Consider the following 13,159-nt stretch of genomic DNA (forward strand, 5'->3'; position numbering starts at 1 on the left):
GCAGGGGAACAAACTGCCCAGCAACCTGCCCCAGCTGCAGAACCTCATCAAGCGCGACCCCAGCTCCTACACCGAGGAGGTACCCGCCGCGGGGATGGGGCCGGGAGCGGGAGGGATGCGCGGGGATGGGTTGTCCTGCTGAGCTGTGTCTCTCCTCTGTGCGCGCAGTTCCTGCAGCAGTACCACCACTACCAGTCCCATGTGGAGATCTTCACCTTCCAGCCGGACAAGCCCAGTAAGGAGCTGGCCGAGCTGGTGATGTTCCTGGCGCAGGTAAGGCCCTGCCCTGAGCACAGCGGCTGTGCTCGATACCAGTTTTAGGTTGCTTATGCTTTCCTAGGGCTGTGAAGCAACCCAAGGTGTGCGCTAGAGAGTTGACCTGTCCTGTCCCTTGCAGGTTGCCCAGTGCTACCCCGAGCACATGGCCAACTTCCCGCAGCAGCTGAAGGAGCTGCTGTCCTACCACCACACGGTGCTGGACGCTGACCTGCGCATGGTGAGACCCTGCCCTGGGGTGTTGAGTGTGCCCTGTGTGCGAGCTGAGAGCTTGTAGTTTGCTGGCCAGTGAAGGTGCAGGCTGGAGAGGGTTGTGATGTGTTGGTTTGTCTCTTACAGACCTTCTGTAAGGCTCTGATGCTGCTGAGGAACAAGAATCTAATCAACCCCACGAGTTTGCTGGAGCTCTTCTTTCAGCTGCTGAGGTGTCATGATAAGCTGCTACGAAAGGTAAGATGTGCTTACAGAAGTCTTCATTTCCAGTGGGTTTTCACCGGTTTGCCAGAAGTAATGCCAGACCAGGCAGCTGTACTTGGCTTGGTAATGAAGTCAGAGTAGAAAACAGCTCTGCTTGTTGAGCAGTTAGTGCCAGAGGCAGAGCTGCAGCTGCATGTTGGGCTAAGCACTAGGTGTGTTGCTGTGAACACCTGGACCTTGCCAGTGCAGGCTCCCGGCCTGTCCTGTGCTTGGGATGGAGCAGCTTGGGTGTGTCTGCAGGTGAAATCCATCACCAGGTTGCTGCTGGAGCAATTCTTATTGAAGCATGTGTGACAACCTCTGAGTCAAGCAATTACAACCAAACCAGCTGCTAGTGAAAATTGTTACAGGTGTTCTGCCATGAAAGTGAGAACACTGCCCTGAGAAATTCCTCTCCTGGCCATCAGGGCAGGCCTGAAGTAGACAGATTTGGGATTTTGATAAATAATACTTGATCCTCTTTGTTGTCCTGCCTTATTGTACTGTAAATTAAGTATGATTTTCAAATACATGAAGCCTTTTGTGAGACCTGACATGTTAATTTGTTGTTTCTCCCACTATAACTTGAGTCACTTTCCCAGTGGTGATTAGTTGGGTCTGACTTCAGTACTTGGGGACTTTGTGCACAGTAATGTCTCTGCTTTGCTCCCTGCCTGACCTGTGTATGTTACTGTCATCTCTTACAGACTCTGTACACTCACATTGTGACTGACATCAAGAATGTCAATGCTAAGCACAAAAACAACAAAGTGAACACAGTAAGTATTTTGCCTTTGACATTTACCTCAATTTAGCCTCTTGCTCTTGTGAAAGACTTAGAATAAATCTTTCCAAACTTGTTTCAGGCACTGCAGAACTTCATGTACACAATGCTGAGAGACAGCAATCCCACTGCTGCCAAGATATCTCTGGATGTGATGATAGAGCTGTACAGGAGGAATATCTGGTAGGTCTGGCAGGCTGGTGTGGATTTATTGGGGGGCCCACGGACATCACTCATGGCACGTACTCCAAAACATAGTGCAGGGGACAGAGTCAAACTGATTTTAATTGTGATCCCGTGGGGCTGGATCTTGTGCTGTGGAGTTGAGCTGAGAAGAAATAGTCCTGTGTAGAATCTGTTAGTTAATTTGAATGTGATGAGAATTAATTTTCTGGGAATAATGTGCAATTGCTGAACTTGAAGTCAAAGGTGCTGTTTTGTTTTGTTCCAGGAATGATGCCAAAACAGTCAATGTGATCACAACTGCCTGCTTTTCCAAAGTGACCAAGGTGAGAACAGCAGTCAGTTGCTGGAACTGGGTGTCACCTTGGCTGCCTCTTTGCTGTGGATGCAGCTTACGTTATTATTACAAACAAACGTCACTGATTACTCCTGTGCTTGTTTCATTTCTAAGCACTACTCATGGAAGGAGCTGTCCTGCCTGGGGCTTGACTTTCTTGGGCCTCCAGTGTTAGTTCTGGAGGCTTTAAAGCCTTGTACTATGGTTTGAGAAGTTTCTATCTGCCCTGTGAAGGTCCAAAAGCTGTTACACATAATAATAGCCAACCAAAGCTAAATGCTGAACCAAGAAAACTATGTTAACTAGTGCAGGTTTAGAGTTCTGAGTGTCACCTTGAGTATCTCCTGTGTAAGGGCTCCTGATAATGCTGACATGGAGCAATTAGATTAAAATGGCTTTTCACAATGAGAGGAAGAGAGTTTGCACCTTGGCACTTGTCCCAGGCATTGTGGAAGTCCAGCTGCCCTTTGAGTGTCTCTGGGGATGGGCAGCAAAAATTGGCTGTCTGAAACACTTGTGCCTTTAATTCTCTCGGTTTTCTGTTCATATGGATGCCTAGAAGAAATTAGGGTAATCTCTGCACAGCCTTAAGTGTGGGTGTAGGGTGGCTGTAAACTCTTGTCACTTGTCCTGTCCCACATCAACTCACTTTGCTTTTCAGGTGCTAGTTGCTAGTTTGAAGTTCTTTCTTGGGAAGGATGAGGATGAGAAACAAGACAGTGACTCAGAGTCTGAGGTGGGTGCTGTGATCAAGTCTTCTCTGTTCCTCCAGCTCTTAATAGGTCTAGCATCCTAGTGACCCTGCTGATCTCTTTGCTTCTGTGCTACTTCGTTTCCATCTGGTCTCCTCCAGCTGTTTCTATGCTTCACAAACAAGTTCAGGGACAGCTGATGGCAGGGGATGCCTTTGCTATCTGTCTGAAGTTGCATGCTAAGAGCTTTTTTGATCTTCTCTTTAAATGCTGCTACTTCTGTGCAGTGACACTGTTGGGGGAGAGTTGTCAAACATAGGATGTGATCCTGAAAAGTGTTGATACTTTTGTTTCTGATTTGTGTGATGCCTGATGTTACCTGAGTCTTGTTTTCCTTCTCTCCAGGATGATGCCCCCACAGCCAGAGACCTGATGATGAGGTATGGGACCAACAAGAAGACCACCAAGCGCAAGAAGAAACTGGAGAAAGCTTTGAAGGTCCTCAAGGTGAGGAGAGTGGTGCTTGACTTCTCAGCATTTTAGCCCAAGCCTCCCAGTGCAGAAGTGTTGGTGTTGCCCTTGCTGATTTACCTGCAGGTGGCAGAAACCAACCACACAGGGTTAAGACTTAACTGTTAAAAGCAAGTGTCTCCTTTTGGAGAAGGGCTGATACCAGTTCCTGACAGCAACCTGGCACTGAAGCACTTGTGGCCTTCTCATGGAAAGAGATAAATGTCTTTCTCTCTTTTTGACTGAGCAGAAACAGAAGAAGAAGACCAAGCCAGAGGTGTTCAACTTCTCTGCTATTCACTTGATTCATGACCCCCAAGGTGAGCATACAGTGTGTTTGCTTATTGCAAGTTGTGTGGTAATCCCAGACACTTAAGCTTGGACAAGGTTCTGCCAGGAGAATTACAGTGACAAGTAGGTGCAAATGTGACACTTGGAGTGTGTTTTACCCTAGGGTTTCCCTGCACTGAGTGAGCTGGCAGTGGAACACATGTAGGTAGTGAGACAAGGAAGGAGCACTATTGCATCATGTGCTTTGCGTTGCTGCAGATCACAATGTGGCTCCTGCCTCTTGTACATGGGAAGGCCATAATTTAGTGAACAGGGAGTAGTTGATCTATTTTGGTATTTTTTGGCTTATCCCCTTCTAAAAATAAATTTCAGCTGTTAGCTAACAGCCCTTCACTTGGTCTTCATCTGATCTACTGAACCTCTGGGGATTTTGGTGTTCAGATGAACCCAAAATGTATCTAAAACCATCTAACAGTGACTCTGTGCTTATGATGTTGAGGGCCTTGTGCTAGTTTTCCTCTTTACTGAACTTGTGCACAGCTTCAGACCTTCTAGGCATGTAAGGAAAAAACCCCCACTGGGACAAGTTCTTTAATCACCTTTTAATTTCTTCTGTACAAGTGCCTGGGCTCAAAACCCAAACCAAACTGCCTTTTTTACCCTAATCCCAGTGAAGCTCTACATTGTGCTTGTTTGATCTACTACAAATCTATTATTGCTTCTTCTAGACTTTGCTGAGAAACTGCTGAAGCAGCTGGAGAACTGCAAGGAGCGATTTGAAGTCAAGATGATGTTCATGGAGCTAATATCAAGGCTGGTTGGGATACATGAGGTATGGACAGGGATGGTTTGGTAATGTCCTGATGGTAGCCAGGCTAGTTTGGGTGGGGGCATGTTCTGGCCTTGTGCCTCTGGAAAATGAGGCTTAATTATTCTCTATGTCAGTGCCTGTGTGATCAGGTAGCTGCCAGTGGCTGGTGGAATGGTGCAGTGGTACAGACTGGTACTAAAGGAGCTCTGATGGTGTGTCTAGAATAGCTGAGCGGCCTTAAAGAATAGAAGAGAACGTCTCTGCCAAGACCTTCCTTGTAAGCCCCTGATGCTGACAAGTGTTGTCAGTCATATGGTGCTGAATAAGATGAGAACTGGCAGTTTCTGCACTTGCAGTTTTGTGCTGACTGCCCAACTGGTGTTGGATTAAGTCAGGAGTAATTCAGTCCAAGTCAGGAGGTTTTGGAGGATAAAAGGACTTTAGTGGAAAGAACTAGGTGCAGAGAGATCACGGATGTATTTGGCTTTGTGCAAATCAGTCTTATCTCTACATGCATCTGTCTGAACATGGCAGAATACTTCAAGTCTCAAAGTCTGAGGCATGTGGAGAGCAGATTGTATAGCACAAGATTATTTTGTTGTATGGATGTGAGCCCAAGCTCAAAGACAAGAAGATAATGTCTTACCTTTTCTTGCAGCTGTTCCTCTTTAATTTTTACCCTTTTGTTCAGAGGTTCCTACAGCCCCATCAGAGAGGTAAGTAGCTACAGTAGGTAACACTGTGGAGGTCCTTCATGTCTCATGTACAGTCAGTTCATGGAAGTGGTGCTGGAAGTGAACAGGTAGCAGTGGCTGAGGAATGAGGAATAATGAATAATCCAGAGTGTGGCTGAAGGAATTTAAAGTCCCTGACTGCCAGAAGTGCCAAGTGCTTTGGACTTGTATGGAAGCTGTGTGCACTCAGTGCTCCTTACCTGAGCATTTGAGGACCTCCAGCAATGGATAAGATGAACCCGAGTCTGTAGTTTCTTGGAATCCTGACTAGCAGAGCAAAATTGCCTTTTTGTTCTTTCATTTTACTGGTGTTTGACTCTGGTTGTAGAGCACTTTTCTCTGCCTTAGCTGACTGCTGAGGGCCTGCACTGCTGCTGGGTGCAAGCCAGAGGAGTTCCTAGTGCTTGGTGGGAGAGAAGTAGTTGTACCAAATAACTTCAGCCTGAAATGTCTTTGAGACTCTGAGCTGACAGCTGAATTTTGGTGGATGTGTTTATTGCCCAGAGTAACCTGCAACAATTGATCTTCTTTCCTGTTCTCTTCCAGAGGTAACAAGGATTCTGCTGTTTGCTGCACAGGCTTCACACCAGCTGGTACCACCTGAGGTCAGTGTTCCACTGTGTGTGGTGTTCAAAGTGGCCAGCAGGGCAGTTGTGGGGAGGGAGGGAGAGAATCTGCTCAGACTGTTTGAGGAAGCTTATGATAATTTTGGCTACTTTTACAAGTTCCAAGGGAAGAAAAAAACATGTTTGCCTTCATTTCTGCAAGACAATTTATGTTGAGCAAATACTTTCCACAGTGAGAAGTCCGGACCTCTGTGTGGAAAAAGGCTCTGAATCTTGAGTAAGCATTTCCATGTTTTCATTACATATGCTTTGTTTCTTCTTATTTTCAGATTATCCAGTCAGTATTGATGACTATTGCCAACAACTTTGTCACTGACAAGAACTCTGGAGAGGTTATGACTGTAGGGTAGGTACAGAATTGTATGAAACCCATCAAATTTCATGTGGATATGTGGAAAAATATTTCTCTTTGGAGATCTCTTGCAGCTTATTGCTGTCACTTGAACTGTGCTTTCAAGCTCCTGCTCAAATGAAAGCCACTCAGGACAGTATCTCAGCTTAAACTTGCCTTGTTGTTGTTGCAAATGTTTTATGATAGCTTTATTTTCTGTTATATGAATGTATAAAGTCATGTTCCAGGTAACTTGGTGTTACTGGGTCAGTGGGATTTTCTCTTAATTGTTACTTCCTTCTGCTATTTTTTTTAGCATCAATGCAATAAAAGAAATCACTGCGAGGTGTCCCTTAGCCATGACTGAGGATCTGCTCCAAGACCTTGTGCAGTACAAGACTCACAAAAATAAAAGTAAGTGTATTACAAGGGTGTGATTAAGTCTTTTTTGCCCTGTTACAACTTGGATAATAGTCTTGTCTTAATTCATTTTTTGTGGGTCAGGAAAACACACAATGTTTTGATTGCATGTCTCTGTTGGGAGTTGTATACCCATGGGAGACAAAGCAGGTAAGGGTAGTATGTCAGGGAACTCATGGAAAAAACAGAAAAGAAAGTGATTGCTAATTAAGAGAGCCCTAAGGAAGTGTTGGATCCTGCACTGGAGAAATCAGAAGTAGCTGTCACTTTAGAGAAGACCTGAGCAGGCTGTAAATGCTGATCTGAGTGGCTTTCAGCTTGCTCAGAACTCTGTTTTCCTGCACTTATTCCTGACTCCCTCATTTTCTGGGTAGATGTGATGATGTCTGCAAGAACTCTGATCCACCTGTTCCGCTCTCTGAACCCAGAGATGCTGCAGAAGAAGTTCAGGGTGAGTGTTTCATGCCCATGTACTCATGTAATCAAAGATGATAACTGGTCTCAGTAGCCTCCTGAGAATGTGGTGGAGTTAAGCCTGTGTCCTTCCACTGCCTGCTGCCTTTGGATGTGGTGTGCTCTTTGACATTCCCTTGGTTCAAAGTTATCCAACTCACTGATAGATTGTAATCCAGAAGCTCCACTGGGGTTTGTTCAACTGGAGTTATTCTGTATCTTATTCCATGAAGCAGGTTTTATTCCCCCCACAGCCTCCTGTTTGCCCCGATTTTCCTGGATTTCATTAAAGCAGCTGCCTGACTCATATCTGTGCTGTTACCATACAGGGTAAGCCTACTGAGGCCTCTGTGGAAGCCAGGATTCACGAGTATGGAGAACTGGATGCCAAAGATTACATTCCAGGAGCAGAAGTATTGGAGGTTGAGGATCAAAAGGAACAGGGAGGAAGCCAAGAGGAAGGTTGGCCTTCTTTCTTTACCACTTCTATTTTGGGTATCACTTTGCCTAAGATTTTATGTGGATATGAAACTTGGTGTTTGTGCTTCTTATTTCCTGTGCTCTTGTGCACATGTCACTCCTTGAGTGAGTAGTCAAGTCTGTTACTGTGTGTTGCTTTGTGTGATACACTGAGGGATGGAAATGCAGAGGGGGCACATGGTACAGCTATGAAACTTAATGTGTTCCACTCTTCCTAAAGGTAAGATTTTATTCAAAATCATAGAACACCAAAATAGCACTTGGAAATAAATTTGACTTCTTTTAATTCCCTTTTTGTGTAAATGCTTCACAGAACCTGGAAACCCCTGCCTGACTCAGGGAGAAAAGGTGGGGAGGGACTCAAATCAAGGCATAGTTTGGCAAATGAAGCCTGAGGGGATTGGAGGTGTTGCAGTGGAGTTGTGCTGTCTCTATTAACAGCTCTGTGCATTTCTTCCCTAAGCAGATGGCTGGGAAAGTGCTAGTCTGAGTGAGGAGGAAGACAATGAAGATGGAGAATGGATTGATGTGCATCACTCCTCAGATGAGGAACAGCAAGAAGTAGTGAGTTCCAAGTCTCTTCTATCCCAAACAGAAATGAGTCTTGCTAAGAGCAGCTCAGATTGTCTCTCTGTACCTTTATGTACCTACCCAGGGCTGCAGGTAACCAGCAGCAGTGAGGTTCAAGTACTATTTAGCACCTGTACTTGAGTACACATGTCAGGGTGAGGAGGGGAGAAGGGGAGAATTCCATCCCAGGACTAAATGCTTGCAGAGCTGTGGTATTGGAGTGCTTTTACTCACTCCAAATGCACTTCATTTGAACACTAAATGTTGGCTATAATACTAGGAAGAATCCTGACAGCTGGTTGTGGCATTTCCCAACAGTACGGCCCTTCCATAGGAAGTGTTTGGGAGGGAAGGGTCTGTGGCCCAGAAGTGGTTTGCAGAGCTCTGGATGGTCTTTGTTCTGTCCTTTTTCCTTCCCAAAGGCCCAGAAAGTGAAAAGCATGCCCCTGGAGGAACGGAAGGCCAAAGCTGCAGCAGTCAGCACGAGCAGGCTGCTCACTCAGGAAGACTTCCAGAAAATACGCCTTGCCCAGCTTTCCAAAGAGATGAATGCTGCACCTGGCAAAGCTGCCAAGAGGAAATACATTGAAATAGATGAAGAGGAAGAGAGCAGGTATGATGTGGACTGTCGAGTGCTTTTTCTTCCTTGTAATCTGGTGACTTTGATTGCAGCAGGGCACAGAGCTCTGCTCAGGATCCCCTGGGGCCCGGTAGCAAACATCCACAGCCCAGCATGGATCCTGGGCTGGGGGTTGGATCATACCTGGGAGAGATGAGCAGGGGCTGATGGAAGCTGAGAGACTGTTTGGTTTGTTCAGGCCAAGAAGTATGAGGGGATTTTGTAGCAGTAGTTGCTGTATCTCCACAGCTGCTTAAACTTTATGGATAAAACAGAACTTGAAAAGCAATAACAGGAGACTTCTGTAAGGGATGTCCTTAGCATCAGGATTAGCCTGGAAGGGGAACAGGAAGTGTCTGTACTGAAGTTTATAGGAAGGCAGTGGTGCAAGAGATGGGTGGGAGACCAAGGGTCAAGAGGGCACCTTGTTTTTCTTACCAGATGAAGTTGTGTGTATGGTGACCTTTTGCTGGATTTCTGTGTTTAGGGGGGAGCTCCTCTCACTCAGAGACATTGAACATCTGCATAAGAAGCCCAAGTCGGACAAGGAGACCAGGCTAGCAACTGCAATGGTGAGGCACTGGCATGTTTTGTGCCCTGTCTTTGCAGATTTGGGGTTGTTTGCCTTCAAGAGAAGGAGGAGGTGCTGGGGCTGCATCTGTAAACTGTCACTTGGGTCTTGAGAAATCATTTGGTTTCAGCTTTTGCATCTTGGCTATAACAAGTAAACAGCCTCTTGCTGTTCACATGTGACCATGAAAAGCAAGAGACCCAATATTCACTGTGACTTAGGAATGGAGCCAGCATGGGAGAATGCTTGCATGGACACAGTCATCCTGAACCTGAATCTGTCCCTGCTGTAGAACCTGTCACCTTAGCAGCTGATGTTGACTGTAAGGGAAGGAAAATGACCCCCTGTTTCTCTTGCATTGTCTGTTCTAGGCTGGAAAAACAGACAGAAAAGAGTTTGTGAAGAAGAAAACGAGAATTAACCCATTTGCCAGCTCTTCCAACAAAGAGAAGAAAAAGAACAAGAACTTCATGATGATGAGATACAGCCACAGTGTCAGGACCAAGAGCAAGCGTTCCTTCAGGGAGAAACAGGTGATGGCTCATGTTGGGGCAGGGTAAGCAGGAAATGTCTAGTGCAGGTGTAATACTGTCTGCCCTGTGCCCCAGGTGGTTGCTGTTGACTTGGGTGGTGTCACTGCTGGGAGACCTGTGGGCTTGGCTTCCCTGAATCCTGTGCCAGAGGAGGTGATCAAGACTTTAGGCAGGCTCCTCTCAAATGCTTTGAGACCCAAGCCCTGTTGTCAAATCAAATGTAGGTTAGGGAAGGCTTTGCTTTACTTCATATCAATTAGAGATAGTAATTTCAGAACCCTGAGTATAATCCTGTGACAGAAGGAATGTTTCTTTGATAGCTGTTTCTCTGGGCAAGCTTTTAGTTTTTCTTACTTCTCCATAGTCTCTTTGACCTTTCTCCTGTTACCATTATATTACGGACTCATCTGTCCTGGCCTTGAGGTCATCTAACAGCTTGTCACAAATGTCTTTAAAGCACAGATATAAAAGCTATTTATTAGCTGCTTGAAATGGTTCAACAAACATCCATCACTTCAGTTCAGCAGTAGTCCCACAGTGGTGGAGCCCCTGCCAGTTCAGGGTTTTGCAAGGTGTTATGAAATTCAACTCACTGAACGAGTCCCAGGATAAACTTCTAGAATAATCCAGTTATGCAGTGCTCTTGTTCACGTGGTGTTGATTTGTTTTCTTACTAGGTTCTGTTTTGTGCTAGAGTCATTCAGATGCTTTACTGATTTTCCTTGGAGTTGTTTCCAGGATCATATCATTAGGATACTGTGGAGCTGTTTGCCAAGAGTGGCATGATGTTAACTGTTAGACTCTTTAGAGGACATGTCTAAAGTGTTTGTGTTGAACAGGGAGATGTGGGCTAATACCCTCTGTGGTTTATTTGCTGTCCTTCTGCCTCACCTCAAATAGGGCTGACCACAGCTCTCAAAACACAACACAGGCTGCACATGAGCAATCCAGGCACTCTGAGGCTGCTATTAACAATGATTCTTGTACTTGCATCACTTCTAAACTATCTAGAGTGGCTTCTGCCCTTAGCCTGATTCATGTTTTAAATTGAAATGTAATAGCTAAACAGTGAAAGAAGAATTTATTCAGACTAATTGTCCAAGAATTAGTTTTTACCCAAGTTGGCATCAGTTCTACTGACCATGATTTGGAAGCAATTGTTACAAGTGACTTGTAGGATAATAGCTGTGCAGTACTCTATTCTGCTGCCCTTCTGGGTGGCAAACCAAATCAGCCTGTTGTGTGTAGTGCAGAGCTAGATCCTTTACCAGCTAAAACATGTCTGAACTACACAACAATCTCTTTTAAGTTAATATGGCACTTGTGAAAATTTCTCCTTCCCCCTTGGAAAGTCATGTTTTAATACTCCTTCACAAAACACCATTTCTACCTCTCAGTTGGGCTGGAGTTAGTTCTTCATGCCTTCTGATGGCATGTGAATCAGTGAAAGAGCAGTTAGCTGTTCTAATCCCTTTCATTGTATGGGATTTGGTAATGCTCAGCTCGTTAATTGTACTTTGGAGTTTAGCTACACCACCCCAGTGTCTGACACTTCAGTTAGCATTTGCCATTGCTGCTCCCAGTTTGAGCTGATGAGCTTTTAGTGGTTTGCCCAGAGCTTACAAAAGTTGAAAAGGGTGGTTGATGTTAGAATGGTGTCTTCTCAGTTTTTCTCCTTACCTGATGTTCTCCTCTTGTTCCCTAGCTGGCACTTCGAGATGCTCTCCTGAAAAAGAGGAAAAGCCTGCTGAAATAAGTGCTGGACAGAACTTCATCACCTCTGAAGGAATAGTCCTGGAAATGCTGATTCCCACCCACCATCACCCCAAGGGAGTGAAGGACTCTGGTGCCTTATGGATTTATCCCTATTCTGTTCAGAATTAGCAATGCAACTCCTGCAAGCTGATGGACACTATGTCTGTAGGGCAGATATAGAGGCCTTAATCCTCAGGATTTTTATTTTTTTTTAAAGCATTCTAGGGAAGAAAGTAATTATCTTCTCATGGAATATCATTTACTTACAGTTACTTATAATTTCCTTGTTTGTATGTGTAAGAAGTATTAAAATACACAACCTTATTGTAAAGTTATTTTACTCAAAGCAATGAATTGGTAAGGGGAGGGAAAACATTGTGGTCAGTCTATAAGGTATGTATATAGTCTGTGCTTGTCTTTGGGGTGTGGCTGTACAGACTGAGCTGTTGGCTAAGCAGCTGTTTTGAACCAGTTTAATCAGACCAAATTGCATAATGCAGGGTAAGCTCATACGAAGGGTTGGGGGAGAACAGCTTTGTTATATTTTGAAGAATAAAGCAAGTACATGTTGCCATTCAAATGCAAAGGTAGCATCATGTGCAGGAGAACTAAGGAATGTTTTCTTGTACTGGTATGTCTCCTGGGGGGACATGAGTCTAATGTGTATCTTAGGATTCCTTATTTAAGGCTTAATTTGTGCTTCAACCTTGACCTCTACTGGGACCATTGGTAGGTTCTTTGTGCTTCCCCAGCCACCTCTTTTAATGGAGTGGAGAAATTATAACTTGAGGGAGTTGTTTATACCATTCCTGGTCAAAATCTGAAATGGATTTCCTTGTGGTGCAGGACCAGGTGCCACATGCACAGTATAATGGAAAAGCATTTGGAATGCTTTTTTCCCTTAAGAAGCAAAGTTAAGGCTCAGATCCCACATGGGACTTGACTCAGCTTAGGTATGTTTGTTACATTGAACATACGCCTGTATTTACATTCATTCCTACTTCTGATTGTGTATTGCTTGATTTTTGTTGTCACATTGCTTCCTGGAGCAAAAGGCCTTACACAGGCTTTAGCGATATAAGAGACGAGAACCAAGTGGGAATTTTGTACAGCTTGCAATGGTTATATTCAAATTGAATGCTCCTGCTTGAGGGAAGGGCAGGGATTGCTTCTTGGCAATGATGGAATGAGCTGGGCAGCTGCAGGGCAGGAAGGTGAAATGAAGGGATGCAGAGGAGCTGTAGTGGTTTTGGGGATAGAGTATGGAACAGGGGCTGAAGGAACAACAGTAAGGGGAGGAGAGAAGAAGTAGAATGTTAAATAAAATAGACTTTTACTGAAAAACTGAGCAGAGTTGGTGTTCATGTGCCTGTGTCCAAAAAGTGACTCTTGAGGCTGAAAGGGACAGGTAATCTTTTGCACAGAGCTCAGGACATGTATCTAGTCTTCTCTTTTCCCATTTGCCTCTTGTTTCCAGCCTTGCCGTGTCATCCAGCACGCTGAGCTCTATGCCTAATTGCTGCCACGTGCACGGCTGTGCCCTCTCTCCTAAAGCCTGGGTTGGGCTGCCTTTTATCAGCTCTGACAAGCAGAAGCGCAGGGGGAACGGCAGGTATTAAACACAACCACACAAACAAGCGTATGCTACCGGCTGTCAGGCTGTGTACGACGCCCGTGTGCTCCGGGGGCAGGTGGCGCCTCGGGGCGGGCTGAGCCGCGTCCCTGCC

The 13,159-nt window shown here is 45.2% G+C and overlaps 1 protein-coding gene across 1 annotated transcript; it reads left to right on the forward strand.

Annotated features, from left to right (window-relative positions):
• Positions 1-4: 4 nt before the first annotated feature.
• Positions 5-11,433, forward strand: SDAD1 (SDA1 domain containing 1; the record flags this gene model as incomplete). The annotated part of the gene is made up of 22 exons (XM_009075466.1): positions 5-79; positions 169-273; positions 398-496; positions 616-726; positions 1,440-1,511; positions 1,599-1,699; positions 1,968-2,025; positions 2,698-2,772; positions 3,134-3,235; positions 3,489-3,558; positions 4,258-4,361; positions 4,999-5,056; positions 5,621-5,679; positions 5,970-6,046; positions 6,348-6,445; positions 6,826-6,902; positions 7,234-7,366; positions 7,851-7,948; positions 8,377-8,567; positions 9,061-9,145; positions 9,516-9,677; positions 11,383-11,433. Coding segments are annotated over 22 exons (2,061 nt in total), but the record flags the coding sequence as incomplete, so codon positions are not given.
• Positions 11,434-13,159: the final 1,726 nt, after the last annotated feature.

The sequence above is a fragment of the Acanthisitta chloris genome, unplaced genomic scaffold, assembly GCF_000695815.1.
Source record: "Acanthisitta chloris isolate BGI_N310 unplaced genomic scaffold, ASM69581v1 Scaffold32215, whole genome shotgun sequence".
NCBI lineage: Eukaryota > Metazoa > Chordata > Aves > Passeriformes > Acanthisittidae > Acanthisitta > Acanthisitta chloris.